We start from the raw sequence: 16,573 nt of genomic DNA, 5'->3' as shown, positions 1-16,573 counted from the left end.
TCCAGGGATGGGACAGTGAATCCAGGGATGGGACTGTGAATCCAGGGATGGGACAGTGAATCCAGGGATGGACAGTGAATCCAGGCATGGGACAGTGAATCCAGGCATGGGACAGTGAATCCAGGGATGGGACAGTCAATCCAGGGATGGGACAGTCAATCCAGGGATGGGACTGTGAATCCAGGGATGGGACAGTCAATCCAGGGATGGGACTGTGAATCCAGGGATGGGACAGTCAGTCCAAGGACAGGACAGTGAATCCAGGGATGGGACAGTCAATCCAGGGATGGACAGTGAATCCAGGGATGGGACAGTCAATCCAGGGATGGGACAGTCAATCCAGGGATGGGACAGTCAATCCAGGGATGGGACAGTGAATTTGGGGATGGGACAGTCAATCCGGGGATATCGATCCCAGGATGGGACAGTCAATCCAGGGATGGGACAGTGAATCCAGGGATGGGACTGTGAATCCAGGGATGGGACAGTGAATCCAGGGATGGGACAGTGAATCTGGGGATGGGACAGTGAATCCAGGGATGGGACAGTGAATCCAGGGATGGACAGTGAATCCAGGGATGGACAGTGAATCCAGGGATGGGACAGTGAATCCAGGGATGGGACAGTGAATCCAGGGATGGGACAGTGAATCCAGGGATGGGACAGTCAGTCCAAGGACGGGACAGTGAATCCAGGGATGGACAGTGAATCCAGGGATGGGACAGTGAATCTGGGGATGGGACAGTCAATCCAGGGATGGGACTGTGAATCCAGGGATGGGACAGTGAATCTGGGGATGGGACAGTCAATCCAGGGATGGGACAGTGAATCTGGGGATGGGACAGTCAATCCAGGGATATCGATCCCAGGATGGGACAGTGAATCCAGGGATGCCCTCTGATGGTGGGAATGGTGCTGGTGTGGCTGGGGCTGTGCCTGTGCTGAGCCCCTGGGAGCAGCAACACCCTCCGGGTGTAAAACACAGCCGAGTACCCCCAAAGGGCCCAACCTGTCCCAGAATTTCCCCAAATCCCTCCAATATTCCCAAACCCACAAAACCACCTCCAAAAAAAATCACAAATTCAAATGCACCCAAAATACAGGCAAAATACACCCAAACCCCCAAATCATCCCAAAATCCTCCAAACCCCCCGAAATTTCTCCAAGTTCCATCAAAACACCAAACCCCCCAAATATTCCCAAAATCCTCCAAATCCCAAAATTCTGCCAAGTCCCATCAAAATCTTCAGGGATTTGTGTGGATTTTGAGGGCATTTTGGGATATTAGAGGACTTGATTGGGTATTTTGATGTGACTTGGGGGAATTTGGGGGTTTGGGAGGATTTTGGGATGACTTGGGGGGTTGGATGTATTTTGCGCATATTTTGGGTGGATTCGACGGAATTTGGGATTTTTTTTGGAGGTGGTTTTGCCAGTTAGGGAATATTGGGGAGATTTGGGGAAATTCTGGGATATTTTTGGAGATTCTGGGGGTGATTTAGATGTGTTTTACATGTTTGGGGCACTTCGGTGCAATTTTGCGCTATTTTATGAGAGTTTTGATGGACTTTCGTGGGAATTTGGTGGAATTTGGAGGAAATGTGGGATTCTGGGAATTCTGGCCCCACCTGTGCACATTTATCCCTCCTCATGCCACGGGGAGGGGATGTTGGGGGCCGTTCATGGGTCGCTGGTGCGGATAAAGAAATTTGCTTTGATGAAGGAGCACCAACCCCACAGTTCTGGTGCTGCTGCTCTTCCTCCCCAGCCAGGATCATCCTCCAGCTCCAGCAGGAAAACTTCCCTCCCTGTCCTTTCTGTCCCAGACACCTCCATGGGTGTTCCTCTGTGTCCCTTCCCAGCCCCTCCACCCGTGGGGTGGGGGATGTTCCACGGCCCCACATCCCCCCTGGAGCTCTTCCCCCCGTCTCCCCCCAGCCCAGCAACCCCAGGACAGGCAGGACAGAGGGGTTTGGGGTTTTTATTGGGACCAAAGGCTCCCAGAGGGGCTGGTTTTATTGTCACAGCTCAGGACGGGCTCGGGGAGGGATGTACCAGGGCAGGATGAGGTGCAGACCCCCAGAGCTCTCAGGGAGGGGCAGCCCCGCAGGCAGCAGGGACCAGGGGCATCCCCATGGGCCCTGATCCCACCCAGCAGCTGCAGCATCCACCTGGGGACAGGAGTGAGACCTGAGGGCTCTGGGATGGGATGAGGTGGAAAAAATCCCTGCTGTGGCTCCAGTGCAGGACAAACCCAGCCCAGCCCCTCCACCCTCTCCTGCCCCACAGAATTTAGGCACGACCCTTTACCTCCGTGTTCCCACAGCCCCATTTCTCACCCCTTTATACCCATCCCCAGGCCCCAGGACCTGCCCCTCATGTCCAACCCCGAGTTGCTCCAGGAGTCCTGGCTGCAAATGGGGCTGTACCCGTGCTGGGCACACCAGTCCTGGCCTCCTCCCTCCCTCCGGCCCCATTTACAGCCCTCCCTCCACCTCCCTCCCAGAGAGGCAGCTTTTCCTCAGGCTCCTCATCCCACCTCAGCATCCCTCCCCAGCCATGGGATGAGGGAGGCCCGAGTTGGGGTGACAGAGGTTAATCCAGGACCCTCAAACCCTCCTTCCCCCGGGAATCCCAGAGCACCAACCCCCTCAAACCCTCCATCCCCCAGGAATGAATCCCAGAGCCCCAGCCCAGACCCACCTTGCTCTTTTCCTGCCCTCGGGTCCGTCCTCACTTGGGCACTGCAGGAGAGCACAGGAGACATAAATTGCCCCTGAATTCCCCTCGTCTGACTCCCCTCCTGACTTCCAAAGGTGGGCCAGGGCACAACTGACCCCGCTGTGTGCCCCCACACCCCCCATCCCTGCACACACCCCTGATCCCAGCGATCCCAGCACCTCCAGTGCCCACTCCTGGCCCTGGGTGATCCCAACTCTTCCCAGCACAGGGACCAGCTCATCCTGCCTGGGCTGATCCCACAGCAGGGACAGCAGGGCAGGGGGGATCCTGCCCCTCTGCCCCCTCAGCTGAGACCCCCCTGCAGAGCTGCTCCAGCCCTGGGAACAGCACAGGGAGGACGTGGGGCTGCTGGAGAGAGTCCAGAGGAGGCCCCAGAGATGCTCCAAGGGCTGGAGCCCCTCTGCTCTGGAGCCAGGCTGGGAGAGCTGGGGGGGTTCACCTGGAGAAGAGAAGGCTCCAGGAACACCTTGGAGCCCCTGGCAGGGCCTAAAGGGGCTCCAGGAGAGCTGGAGAGGGACTGGGGACAAGGGATGGAGGGACAGGACACAGGGAATGGCTTCCCACTGCCAGAGGGCAGGGAGAGATGGGATATTGGGAAGGAATTATTCCCTGGGAGGGTGGTGAGGGGCTGGACTGGATTTCCCAGAGGATACCCCATCCCTGGGAGTGTCCAAGGCCAGGTTGGAGCAGCCTGGGATGGTGGGAGGTGTCCCTGTCCCCACCCTGCCATGACCTCCAAGGTCCCTCCGGCCCAAACCATTCCCTGGATCCATGATTTTGAGAAATAATTCTTGGGGAATCACAGAAACGAGGCATGTTTAGGGACACACAGGCACGGGAGGAGCACAGGGAGGGCGGGCAGGGGGAATCCTGGTTGTGGGACAGGAGGGGCTGCCCCGGGCAGGGGGAGGAACGGGGGCAGCTCCTTGCAAGAGCTGCTCCGGGAGGGCTGGGCAGGACCCCGGGCACAAATCAGGGCAGCCCAGGGCCAGTGGAGGAGGCTCAGCTCCTGCCCCCCCAGGCAGGGCTTGAGGGGACTCAGGACCCCAGTGCTGGGGGTGCAGGGAGGAGCAGGATGGGCCCGACCTCCAGCAGCTCCTCTGGCTCTGGGGTCTGGGTCCCTCCCCACTGTGCAGGTTTGGGCACCACAGTGTGAGGGAAATATTGAGCTCTTAGAGAGTGTCCAGAGAAGGCAACAGGGATAGGGAAGGGCCTCGAGGGGCTGAGGGCACTTGGTGTGTTCAGCTGGAGCAGAGGAGACTGAGGGGAGACCTCACTGCAGTTCCAATTCCTGGGCAGGGGCAGAGGAGGGGCAGGGACTGAGCTCTGCTCTGGGGGGAACAGGGACAGCAGCCAGGGAATGGCTGGAGCTGTGTCAGGGCAGGCTCAGGTTGGATCTCAGGCAAAGGTTCTTCCCCCAGAGGCTGGTTGGGCACTGCCCAGGCTCCCCAGGGCAGTGGGCACAGCCCCAAGGCTGCCAGAGCTCCAGGAGGGTTTGGATGATCCTCTGGGGCACAGGGTGGGACTCTGGGGCTGGGCCTGTGCAGGGCTGAGGGTTGGACTGGATGGTCCTTGTGGGTCCCTTCCAGCTCAGCACATCCTGGCATTCTGTGAGTCTGGGATTTTTAGGCCATGAATGTGGAAAGATGATTTCAAGATGCTTCGAAGACCACAAACTTGAGAAGCCTGTGCTCCACAGGGCTGCCCAGAGCCCTCAGATCCCCCCAGCACCAGGAGCAACACAAACCAGGGACAAACCACCCCACATCGAGAGAGACAGGGAGTCCTGCCCCTCCTCCCCCTCCTCCTCCTCCTCGGCCACCCTCACCTTTCACATCCAGCCTGCAGTCCAGCCTCACCACCCTCACCTTTCACATCCAGCCTGCAGTCCAGCCTCACCACCCTCACCTTTCACATCCAGCCTGCAGTCCAGCCTCACCACCCTCACCTTTCACATCCAGCCTGCAGTCCACGGAGGCCTCCCCGAGGGCGTTGATGGCCTTGCAGGTGTAGACGCCCCCGTCGAAGGGGCCGGGCTTTCGGATCTCCAGGGAGCACACGCCCTGATCGATCAGCGCGATGTACTTGGGGTCCTCCCGGATCTCCATCTGGTTCTTCAGCCAGATGATTTTGGGCTGGAAAGCAGCAGGATCCATTCGTTTGTTCAAAGCAGGGAGAGGGGTGAGAACTCTACCTGACCCCAAAATGCAGTCCCTCCCTCTGCCTTCGCCTCGGCCCCGCCTGGAGCTGGTGGCCACGGTGGGATTCACACTCAGAAGGAATTTGAAGACCCAAATCTCCCATTTTCGAGCCCAAACCACTGTTCCACACGTCCTCCAAAAGAAGGAGACAGGACATGGCTTGAATTACAACCAGTCTCCCACCCCCGTGAAGGAACACCCCAAACCTGCCCCAGTCTGACTCAGGGGAGCAGCTGCAGCTCCCCACCCTCACCCAACCCTAACCCAGCCCGACCAACCACCTCTCAAGCCCTCCATCCCCCTCCCAACCCCCCTGGTGCCCACACACGAAGAGGTGCTGCCCCTCTGACCTGGGGGAAGCCCCTGACAGAGCAGAAGAGATGGGTGTTGTAGCCCCGGGTGGTGGTTCGGTCTGTCAGGGGCTGCGTGAACTTTGGAGGCTCCATCATTTCCCTCTGGGGGATCTTCTCTGGCTGGTAAGTGGTTTCTGAGGAAATAATCAGTTCTGGGCTGAGGCAGAGCTTGGGCTCCCAGGCTGACCCACACGTGGTCACGGGGTACCCAAAAGTCCTTCTGCTCCCTCACATGGGCCAGGAGTCACCACCTCCGACCCCAGGACCTGCTCCTCAGCTCAGACCAGCCCTGTCTTCCCATCCAGCCACCCCAGTGCCCAGTCCCTGCAGGGGACAGGGCAAATGTCAACCCTCAGTCCCACTGGGATCCATCCCATGGGCAGCAGGTCGGACCCAGGCCAGGCACCTCCCTGGATCTGCCACTCCATCCCCAAAACTCAGGGCACAGGAACAGGAGCTGGTGGGCAGAGACCCCCAACTCCCCGTGTGCTCCCAGGGAGCAGGCTGGGAATGGATGGAGGGGGAGCAGGGCCGAGGGAGGATGGAGGGGGAGAAGGGCTGAGGGAGGATGGAGGGGGAGCAGGGCTGAGGGAGGATGGAGGGGGAGCAGGCTGGGAATGGATGGAGGGGGAGAAGGGCTGAGGGAGGATGGAGGGGGAGCAGGGCTGAGGGAGGATGGAGGGGGAGCAGGGCCGAGGGAGGATGGAGGGGGAGCAGGGCCGAGGGAGGATGGAGGGGGAGCAGGGCTGAGGGGGCTGCTTGGGGGTTTGGCCCTGAGCTGGACCCCTGAGGGGTCTCTGCTGGCCCTGAGCTGCGGGACCAAAGGCAGGGCTGTCCCTCACTGCCCCCGAGGGGATTGACCCCGGCACAGGGAATGAGGGCTGGGATAAGGGCAGGGGACCCTCGGGGACCAGCACAGCACCACCACCCCAACACTCAGGAAGCCCCCACGGGGTCAGGGCCACTCTTGCCCCCACACCACCCCGAGCCCGAGGCAGGGGGTGCCCCACTTGTCTTCTCGATGTGGGCGAGCCCGGCGGTGACGGCGGCGCTGTTGCTGAGCCCGCAGGAGTTCTCGGAGAAGACGCGGAAGGAGTAGGAGTTGCCGATGATGAGGTCGGAGATGGTGCAGCTGGTGCGGGTGCAGCGCTCCAGCACCGTGAACCACTTCTGCAGAGGGGAAAGGAGCCGTGAGGAAAGGGAGCCAGGAGGAAAGAGAGCCATGAGGAAAGGCAGCAGGGCCCAGGGATGGAGGAGGAAAGGCAGCAGGGCCCAGGGATGCAGGAGGCAGGATGCTGACAGTGCCCGAGTCTGCTTTTGCCATCCTTCACCAGGAAACGGTCGGTTCTTTGCTGAATTTATTTCTATTGCACCACACGAGAAACTTCTTTAACTATTTGCCTTTTTCCTTTCCTTTTCTTTTTTTTTTTTTTTTTGCTCAAATCGAGAATCCAGTTTTATCCCTTCCCTCTGGGGCCCCACCCATACATCACACATACAGAAACTCCTACTACAGTGCAGTACACACACAACCCTTTAAACTAAGAGGTCGATATCACCATTTTCAGCAAATCTTTACCTGCAAATATTGAACTGATCTGAACTGCAGCTGTACCAAAAAAAAAGTGTTTGTTTCTTTGTTTGGTTTGTTTGGTGGGGGTTTTTTATAACCACAAAGCCTTTAGATGCAAGGGTTATTTTTTAAAAATTTTAATCCTTGTCAGACATAACGTACTGATGAACTCGAACGCTAAAAACAGAGGAAAACAGAGGAAATAACAGGGAAGAAGTGCCTGAAAAGTCTTAGTGAGAAAAGCACAGCAAGAAGGTTCCCTTTTCACTGCACGAAAATACGCCTGAAAATACATCGATGTGTTAAAAAAGGCTGAGGTCTGTCACGGGTCAAAAATGTCTCAGTCCCTCCTTGTGCCAAGGTCTGACTGTGCTGCCCCTCTGCCCCCAGGGCTGCCCAGCACCGGGGGTGCCCACACTCACCCCGCTCTTCTTGTCCGACTTCTGCACCCTGTAGCCCTTGATCTCGGCGTTCCCGTTGTCCGCAGGGGGAGACCACTCCAGGGCCACGTTGAAGCCCCACACGTCCACCAGCTTCAGGTTCTGGGGGGGCCCGGGCGGCTCTGCAAGCACAACCCCCCCGCTGACCTCCCGACTCGTTCTGTGCCCCGAGCTCCTCGCTTTGGATCTCTGCTCACCCTCCTGCAGCTCACCGGGGTGAGGAGCCACGAGGGACAAGGGCTGGCAGGAACCCTGCCCCCCCAGCCAGAGGATTCACCTCCGTGACCGTGGAGAAGATCCCACTGGAAGAGGCACCTCCACCTTGTTACTGGTCCTGCCTCATCCCATCCCATCCCATCCCATCCCATCCCATCCCATCCCATCCCATCCCATCCCATCCCATCCCATCCCATCCCACTCCACCTACAAGATCTACCCAAATCCAAGGAGAAGAAGTGAGCCCTGGAGAAGCTGTGAGGGGCAAGGGCTGGTAAAAACACTACATCCATTATCCTGGAGAGGATCCCACTGGAAGAGGCACCTCTGCCTTGTTGCTGGTCCTGTCCCATCCCACCCCACCCAGAACAAGACCTTCCAAAACCCAAGGAGCAGAAACGAGCCCCGGGGTGTCCGTGCCCGTCCTTACCAACCACCTGGATGTCCAGGATGGCCTTGTCCTCGGTGCCACCGATGCTCACACAGAGCTGGTACTGCCCCGAGTCCCCGCGCTGGGCCTGCCGGATGTAGAAGATGGTGTCCCGCGCCGTGGTGCGGATGTTGATGCGGGACTTGTCCAGGGGCTGGCCCCCCTTGGTCCAGGTCACCTCGGGCTGGGGCTTCCCCTGGAGCAGAGAAAGTTGGGAGCCCCTGGAGCACGTGGGGTGAGGGTGGGCAGGACCACCCTGCTATGCCTGGAGCATCCCAGGGAAGGACCTGGAGCTGATCCCTGCCACCCCTGGATCAGCTCCAACCCCAGATCAGCTCCAGCCCCAGATCAGCTCCAGCCCCAGATCAGCTCCAGTCCCAGATCAGCTCCAGCCCCAGATCAGCTCCAGCCCCAGATCAGCTCCAGTCCCAGATCAGCTCCAGCCCCGGATCAGCTCCAGTCCCAGATCAGCTCCAGCCCCAGATCAGCTCCAGCCCCGGATCAGCTCCAGTCCCGTTGGGCATCAGGAATGGGAAGCCATCGGGCTCCAGGGGTGAGGCTGGAACGTGCCGGTTCCCCAAATTCCTTTGCTCTCCCAGAGCTGCCCTCCCATTTCCCAGGTGCTGAGCTGAGCCCAGGCTCAAGCCTAACAGCACGGGCTTAAATCTGGCACCCAGGGAAAATCCGTGCCTGGAGCGTGGCCAGCACAAGGTCCCAGATTTCTCTGGGACATGTCACTTATCTCAGGGGCCTCTTGCTCCCCCCTGCTTGGCCAACTCGTTTCAGGTCTGGTTTTGCCCATCCCAGACCGTGGGGGAGATGTTCGGGTGATGTCTCAGCCAGGGTGAGACAGATCAGTCGAGGGGATGATCTCCAACTTTTCCCACCAGCACCGGCATCGCTCCCATCCCACAGCCCTGCTGCCCCCATCCCACAGCCCTGCTGCCCACAGCCCTGCTCCTCCCATCCCACAGCCCTGCTCCAGAGGTAGCTGCTCCCCTCAAGGGGACCCCAGGGTTGAGCTGTGGGGTCCCAGGGCTGGAGGGGGCCAGTGGGCTGAGACAGCAGCAGCAGCCAGCCCATGTCCGTGTTTGGGGTGTCCTGGGGTGTTTGGGGTTGTCTTGTTGCCAGCACCACCAATAAAGATATAGCAGGGGAAAAACGGGAGCTGGGCAGGAATGGGAAAGAGTTCCCACCCCATTTCCCATCCTTGGCCCATGAGATACAGGACCAGGCCAAGTCAGAGCACAGCTGGCCCCAGGCACATCATGAGGGCCAGAAAAGTCACTGCAGGATCTAACCTGGAGCGAAACCCCCCGTGGGATTGAATCCCAAAGCACCCACCTACCTGGAAAGGGATCATGATGTTTACGGCGTCCCCCACGTGCCTGACGTAAGTCTCCCGCAGGTGCCGAGGCATCCGGATCTTTGGGAGCTCTGGGGACCAGAAAGGCAGCTCAGGACACCAAGGGAAGCACAAGGGAATCACATCCCACCCCACACGTCCCACCCCACATATCCCCTCCTTGGCCACCAAGGAACCCCCCAAGAAACGCATCCACCTCTTCCCTCCCGTCTCCTGGGCAGTTCTGGTTCCCTGCAGGACCACTGCCTGTGTCCCAGAATTACCCCCATCCTTGGGACACTGGGTCACCAACCCAATGGATCATTCACTGCCTTCGGGTCATGGACACAACGTGGGCTGGACCAGGAGGGCCCCACATGACCCCCGTGGTGATGAGGCTGGGAACGGTGTCTCCCATTGGAAATATTCCTTCCACAGCCCTTCCAGAGGCAACACAACCCAACCTCCAGCTCCCCCACCCTCCACCTTCCCTGGACGGGGCACCGAGGAGGTGCCCGGGCACAGCAGAGCTGGGGCAGCCCCGGGCTGGTGACAAAGGAATGTCCCCAAGGGAACACAACAAAACCAAGGAAAACACTCCTGAAAGGCTGAGGGAGGGATTGTCTCTTCCTGCCGGGGTGGAAATAGAACCTGTGTAACTCAACCACCCGGGGATCCTTCTGGAGAGGATTTAGGGGGGCCCCTCCTGAGAGAGCCGAGTGTCTGGGCCTGGATTAAAGGGGCAGCAGCTCTGGGAGGGGGCACGGCCAGAATTAAACCCGACTAAGCCAAGCAGCTGCGAGGGTGGAATTCGGGGTGGGCCAGGAGGGTGGGAATGCCCAGAGCTCCCAGACAGCTCCAACAGCTGAGGACGTCCCTCCTCTGCTCCTGCTGCGGCTCCAGGGATCCATCCCTGCATCCCTCCATCCCTGCTGTGGCTCCAGGGATCCATCCCTGCATCCCTGCTGTGGCTCCAGGGATCCATCCCTGCATCCCTTCATCCCTGCTGTGGTTCCAGGGATCCATCCCTGCATCCCTCCATCCCTGCTGTGGCTCCAGGGATCCATCCCTGCATCCCTCCATCCCTGCTGTGGCTCCAGGGATCCATCCCTTCATCCCTGCTGTGGTTCCAGGGATCCATCCCTGCATCCCTCCATCCCTGCCGTGGTTCCAGGGATCCATCCCTGCATCCCTCCATCCCTGCTGTGGCTCCAGGGATCCATCCCTGCATCCCTTCATCCCTGCTGTGGTTCCAGGGATCCATCCCTTCATCCCTGCTGTGGTTCCAGGGATCCATCCCTTCATCCCTGCTGTGGTTCCAGGGATCCATCCCTTCATCCCTGCTGTGGTTCCAGGGATCCATCCCTGCATCCCTCCATCCCTGCTGTGGCTCCAGGGATCCATCCCTTCATCCCTGCTGTGGCTCCAGGGATCCATCCCTGCATCCCATCCCTGCTGCAGCTCCAGGGATCCATCCCTGCATCCCATCCCTGCTGTGGCTCCAGGGATCCATCCCTCCAGGGATCTGTCCCTCCATCTCTGCTGCCACTTGGGCTCATCACTCTCAGCAGGGCACTGAAACCTGATCCGGAGGCAGGAATGGGAATGGGAATGGGAATGGGAATGGGAATGGGAATGGGAATGGGAATGGGAATGGGAATGGGAATGGGAATGCTGGGGGTTCCCTCAGCTCCCTCCCTTGTGCTGAGGTGATGGTGTCAGGGTGGGGAGGACAAGGTTGGTGGCCCAGGTGACACTGTCAGGGTGGGGAGGAAAAGAGAAGAGAAGAGAAGAGAAGAGAAGAGAAGAGAAGAGAAGAGAAGAGAAGAGAAGAGAGAGAAGAGAAGAGAAGAGAAGAGAAGAGAAGAGAAGAGAAGAGAAGAAGAGAAGAGAAGAGAAGAGAAGAGAAGAGAAGAGAAGAGAAGAGAAGAGAAGAGAAGAGAAGAGAAGAGAAGAGAAGAGAAGAGAAGAGAAGAGAAGAGAAGAGAAGAGAAGAGAAGAGAAGAGAAGAGAAGAAGGAAAGAAAGAAAAGAAAAGAAAAGAAAAGAAAAGAAAAGAAAAGAAAAGAAAAGAAAAGAAAAGAAAAGAAAAGAAAAGAAAAGAAAAGAAAAGAAAAGAAAGAAAAGAAAAGAAAAGAAAAGAAAAGAAAGAAAAGAAAAGAAAAGAAACATCCACCTTCTCCCAGAGCACAAACCCGCAGCACCTTCCCAGACTCCTCCAAGCCTTTTTCTAGGAAAAGCTGATGGTTCCTGGAATAACCCTTGTTGGCATTATTGCTATTTTTAAGCAGCTGTAAAATCCCAGGTGTCCTTCGAGTACCAGGAAAACTTGGGAGTTCATAATTCCTTGGAAAGGGAGAATGAGCCTGAATGTGCTGTTTGCTGAGCAGGAACCAGCAAAGCCCCATCCAGCGGCAGCATCCCGGCAGGAATGTGAGCCCTGCCAGGCACGGGAGCAACTCGTTCATTAGCGAGTTCAGCGTGATTGGAGTTCCCACAGCCCCGACGAGCAGCTCCCGCCTCCCGTGAGCCAAACAGACAGAGCTGTCCAACGGGGGGAATTTTGGGATGAGAGCGTGGCCAGGGGGAGGAGACGGGCAGGGAGGGACACGGACGCCGAGCTCCTGCCGCGGGAATTCGGAGTCCTTCACCCCCAGAGCTTCCCCGGCTGCAGGAGCAGCCCCTGGAGTTTGGGAAGGTTCTCCCTCCCGAGGGAATTGGGCGCAGGCACGGTGAATAACCCCAAAATCTGGGATTGGATCCGCTGGGTGCAGCGTGGTGCTCCAGGGGGGTGGGTTTGGTCCTTTCACTCAAGGGTTGGACTGGATGGTCCCGGTGGGACCAGGAATGTTCCATTGTCTGGGCCAGAGGTTGGATGTGATGTGTGAGAGGGACAGAGGCTGCAGGGATGGACACCCAGGAATTCTGCAGGGACGGACAGGAATTCTGTGGGGATTTCACCCAGGAATTCTGCAGGATTTCACCCCGGAATTCCCAGGGATTTCTCCCGGCACTCGGCAGTACTCACGGAGGATCTCCCTGATGAGCACGGGCTGCTCCAGCGTGGCCGGGGCGCTGGACCCGCCGGCTCCCACCGCCGTCACCCGCACGTGGACCTTGTCCCCGGAGCTGAGGTTTGGGATCGTGTAGCGGGTGGAAAGGAAAGGCTCCTGGTTCACAGCTTTCCACTCAGAACCTGGGATGGACCCAGCACAGAACTTCAGGTGTGCCAGGGACAGACAGACAGACAGACACCCCCCCAGACAGCAGAAGCCCCCCAGGAGTGATCCAAAGAACCCCTTCCTGGGAAAGATGGAATGATTTGGGGCAGCAGCGGGAATAGGGACCTTAGAGGGGAGGTCGGGCACCCTCTGCCAAGGAGTGGGGGGGGTGAAGAGCTGGGTGTGAAGTGTTGGGGATGAAGTGTTGGGGATGAAGTGTTGGGGATGAAGTGTTGGGGATGAAGTGTTGGGGATGAAGTCCTGGGTAAGTCCTGGGTATGAAGAGCTGGGGATGAAGTGTTGGGTTATGAATTGCAGGGTATGAAGAGCTGAGTATGAAGTTCTGGGTGTGAAGAGCTAGTTATGAAGTACTGGTTTATGAAGTGTTGGGTAAGTGCTGAGTAAGAAGTGCTGGGTATGAAATGCTGGGGTATGAAGTGTTGGGGTATGAACTGCTGGGTATGAAGGGCTGGGTATGAAGTCCTGAGTAAGTCCTGGGTATGAAGAGCTGGGTATGAAGCACTGGTTTGTGAGGGGTTATGAAGTTCGGGGTATGAAGTGTTGGGTAAGTCCTGGGTATAAAATGCTGGGTATAAAATGCTGGGTATGAAGTGCTGGGTAAGAAGAGCTGGATATGAAGTGTTGGATCTGAAGAGCTGTGTGTGAAATGCTGGGTATGAAGAGCTGAGTATGAAGTGTTGGGAATTAAGTTCTGAGATATGAAGTGTTGGGATATGAACTGCTGGGGTATGAAGTGTTGGGTATGAAGGGCTGTGTATGAAGTTCTGGGTAAGTCCTGGAAATGAAGAGCTGGTTATGAAGTCCTGGTTTAGGAAGCGTTGGGTTATGAAGTTCGGGGTATGAAGTGTTGGAGTGTGAAGTGTTGGGTAAGTCCTGGGTATGAAGTTCTGGCTATGAAATGTTGGGTTATGAATTGCTGAGTATAAATTGCTGGGTAAGAAAAGCTGGATATGAAGTGTTGGGTCTGAAGAGCTGCTTATGAAATGCTGGGGTATGAAGTGTTGGGGAGTGTGAAGTGTTGGGGATGAAGTTCTGGGATATGAAGTGTTGGGTATGAAGAGCTGGGTATGAAGCCCATGTATGAAGTCCTGGGTATGAAGACCTGGATGTGAAGTGTTGGGGTGTGAAGTGTTGGGTAAGTCCTGGATATGAAGAGCTGGTAACGAAGTCCTGGTTTATGAAGTGTTGGGTTATGAAGTTCTGGGTATGAAGTGTTGGGTAAGTCCTGGGTATGAAGTGTTGGGTAAGAAGTGCTGGCTATGAAGTGCTGGGTATGAGGTACTGGGTTATGAATTGCTGGGTATGAAGAGCTGGAAATGAAGTTCAGGGTATGAAGAGCTGGTAGAAGCTCAGCAGTGGAGCAGGAGGTTGTTTGCAGACAAGAAAAGGCATCACAGTCCAGCAAACCTTATCCTTGCTGACCACAGGTGTTTCTGAAAGCAAAAATCCTTTGACCCTCTCCTGCCAGTCTGCCCCTCTCACTGCCCCGGGGCAACACTGGGGCTCCCCATGTTCCCCAGCATGTCCTGCCCTCCAGGCAAGATGCCACCAGCCCCATGGACCTGTTCATGCCAAGCCACCTTCAAACCAAGGAGATTTTCCTGTCACTGCCAAATACCACCAGGGGCTCTTTCCCTTCACCACTGGCTTCCTGCTTGGAAGGGGCATCTCAAACCCACCCCACAGCCAAGGGGTAGAACCCCCCATCCCCCAGCTGACACAGCTTTGCCTCATGCCAAACCTCTGAGGAGGTTCCTCAGCTGGAAAACGAACTGCCCCCGTCACCAGAGGCCTGGGTGTCCCTAAAGTGACCCCCGTGTGCCAGGAGTTACCCCTTCAGAGCAGGAAGGTTTTCCCTGTCAGTGCCATCAGAGCAATCAAATCCCCCCAGCTCCTCTTTCCCCTCACGGCTGGCAGTGCCCAGCCCAGCCCTCACTCAAACCTCACCAGGTTTTACCCACCCAGGGCCGTGCCCCAGCCCGAGCACAGCAGTCACGGAGCCCCCGTAGTGGTCACAGCGTGGCTGGAGCTCTCCTGTCACCCAGGCAGGCCCAGCAGAGCTCCCAAACTGTGCCCTCTGGGTGGCTGCCACCCAGCTCCCTCCAGGAACTGCTGCACCTTTGCCTGTGCCACAGAAGGGCCTGCTCGTGGCTGTCCCCTGTCCCCAGCCCAGTGATGGGAGCCAAGAATGTGCCAAGAACATGCTGACCGTGTGTGCCACGAGCTGAACAGCCAAGGATCGAGTTCCCCAAGGCCCTCGGACCACCTGGGTCCCCCAAACCCCTCCAGGCTCCTGCAGCGCCAGCCCACCAGCCCCAGCCTCCCCCTGCAGATCCCACCAGACACGTGGGTCACCCACTGTCACCCCAAAGCCCAGCAGGGCTTCAAGAGAGGTCCCAAAACACGAGTCTTCCCCACCCTCCATTCCACAGGCCAGCCATGCAACCAGAGACCCACAGACCATCACTGCCACCCCCCAGCCCCCTCCACTCACCCACCCACCCTCCTGCAGGGCTGCCGACACATTCCAGCCCCTCTCGCCCTGCCCAGGATCCTTTCCTCCCTCATCCTCCCACCCCATCCCCATTCCTTCCCTGCTTCTCTTTAGGCAAACATGGTAGCATTGAGCTTCTTCCTCCTGTTTTTTTGGATCACCATCCCAATCCCAGGTCTCTGCAGAGCTGGAGCTCACCAGGGACCATCCTCAGAGGGCAGGCTGGTCCCTCCTCCACCCTCCAGCTGGACACAGCAGTGACATTACACCCCCCGCCAGAGACATCCCAACTATCTGAAGCCAACAGGAAGCCCCACTTCTCCATGGGGAAAAAAAAATAAAATAACAATTTAAAATGAACCAATTCGGGCAAAGAAAGGGAGTTGGTGCCCTGGGAAACGCGTGTTCAGCTCCACCCCACACCGGCACAAGGCACCCCACCCCCCCGCGCTCAGGGGCAGGAAAGCCCGGTCCTACTTCCATCCTTGCAGATCTCCACCAGGTATCCATCCAGGCCCGCCTTGCCCGTGTGCTCCGGGGCTTTCCAGGTCAGCGTGAAGGAATTCTCTCTCACCTCCTCCACGGCCAAGGACAGGGGGGAGCTGGGAGGCTCTGGAACAAACCGGGGGGTGAGGGCAGGCTCTGCCCCAGGACAGTCCCTCACCCTCAGCCCACCCACCCTCCTGATCCTCAGCAAAACCCCCTGGATGGCTTCACCCCTCCGTGCCTTCACCCCGACCCCCCCCAGCCCCTCCAAGCCCTGCTCCGCTCCAGGGTCCCGTCCCGTCCTCACCTTCCTTTGGTTTCTCGGGCTGGGGTTCAGGTTCGGGGGCCGGGGGTTCGGCTGGGGGGGCTGGGGAACCTTCTGCGGGGGCTGGAGGGGCTTCTGCTCCGGCTTCGGGGGGGGCGGGAGCGGCTTCTGCGGGGGCTGGGGGCTCTTCAGCAGCGGGGGCTGGGGCCGCTTCTTCTTTAGGGGCCGCTTCTTCTTTAGGGGTTGCTTCTTCCTTGGGGGCCGGGGCTGATTCTTCCTTCGGGGCTGGTTCTTCCTTGGGGGCCGGAGCCGCCTTTTCCTTGGGGGCTGGCGCTGCCTTTTTCTTGGCGGCCGCCGGGGCGGGTTTTTTGGCCGGGGGGGCCGTTTTCCCCGTCATCGCTGCAGAGCCGGGGGCTGGGGGACAGCGGGGTCTGGGGGGCTCTGCTCCGGGGGCTCCGCCCTGCTCTGGGATTCCTAATCCACACAAAAGGTCTCTGCTCCCAGTCCGGGCTCCGCGGTGGGATCCCCGCTCAGGTGTGCCCCCTGAGCTCCGGGACGGGGGAACCGGGTCACTGAGCCAGGACAGGGGCTGCGGTGACTTTTATAGGCTTGGGCTGGCACTTGTCACCTCCCTGCAAACCAATCTGCCACTTGTCACCCCCCTGCAAACCAATCTGCCCGCGCGGGCGGGCCGGGCCAGGAATAGCCACCCAGGACCTGCACATTCAGCAGCCCCCGCCGCCCCTTCCTATGGGATGGCAGCACATGGGCCCGGCCCCCCCCCGGG

General features: G+C 58.3%; 1 protein-coding gene across 4 annotated transcripts; it reads right to left on the bottom strand.

The window, feature by feature from the left end:
* Positions 1-1,965: 1,965 nt before the first annotated feature.
* Positions 1,966-16,371, bottom strand: MYBPH (myosin binding protein H). Of its 4 annotated transcripts, none has more exons than XM_051808737.1 (11): positions 15,829-16,371; positions 15,513-15,647; positions 12,328-12,495; positions 9,304-9,392; positions 7,956-8,151; positions 7,292-7,431; positions 6,307-6,466; positions 5,294-5,430; positions 4,651-4,877; positions 2,704-2,744; positions 1,966-2,199 (listed from the first exon to the last, which is right to left on the bottom strand). In XM_051808737.1, exons 1-11 carry the CDS (start codon positions 16,181-16,183, stop codon positions 1,982-1,984), a joined length of 1,866 nt encoding a protein of 621 aa, XP_051664697.1. In that variant the 5' UTR covers positions 16,184-16,371; the 3' UTR covers positions 1,966-1,981. The 4 variants fall into 4 exon arrangements, with proteins under 4 accessions (XP_051664697.1, XP_051664698.1, XP_051664699.1 ...); XM_051808738.1 differs by having other exon boundaries at positions 1,966-2,171; XM_051808739.1 differs by having other exon boundaries at positions 2,112-2,171; positions 4,691-4,877; positions 15,829-16,370.
* Between the last annotated feature and the right edge of the window lie 202 nt (positions 16,372-16,573).

Source organism: Manacus candei, unplaced genomic scaffold, assembly GCF_025592945.1.
Source record: "Manacus candei isolate 608988 ecotype Guabito, Panama unplaced genomic scaffold, ASM2559294v1 h1tg000073l, whole genome shotgun sequence".
Taxonomy (NCBI): domain Eukaryota; kingdom Metazoa; phylum Chordata; class Aves; order Passeriformes; family Pipridae; genus Manacus; species Manacus candei.
The sequence above is the reverse complement of the archived record's forward strand: the minus strand, read 5'-3'. Positions and strand labels throughout refer to the sequence as shown.

What these genes read in the sequence shown, in the direction of transcription:
- MYBPH (XM_051808737.1), bottom strand. Translation starts at nt 16,183, where the DNA reads ATGACGGGGAAAACGGCCCCCCCGGCCAAAAAACCCGCCCCGGCGGCC. An exon ending in ACATCATGATCCCTTTCCAG is followed by an intron (nt 8,152 to 9,303) that starts GTAGGTGGGTGC and finishes TCTCTGCTCCAG; the next exon opens with GGGAAGCCCCAGCCCGAGGT. An exon ending in CTGTCAGGGGCTTCCCCCAG is followed by an intron (nt 4,878 to 5,293) that starts GTCAGAGGGGCA and finishes GCTGCTTTCCAG; the next exon opens with CCCAAAATCATCTGGCTGAA.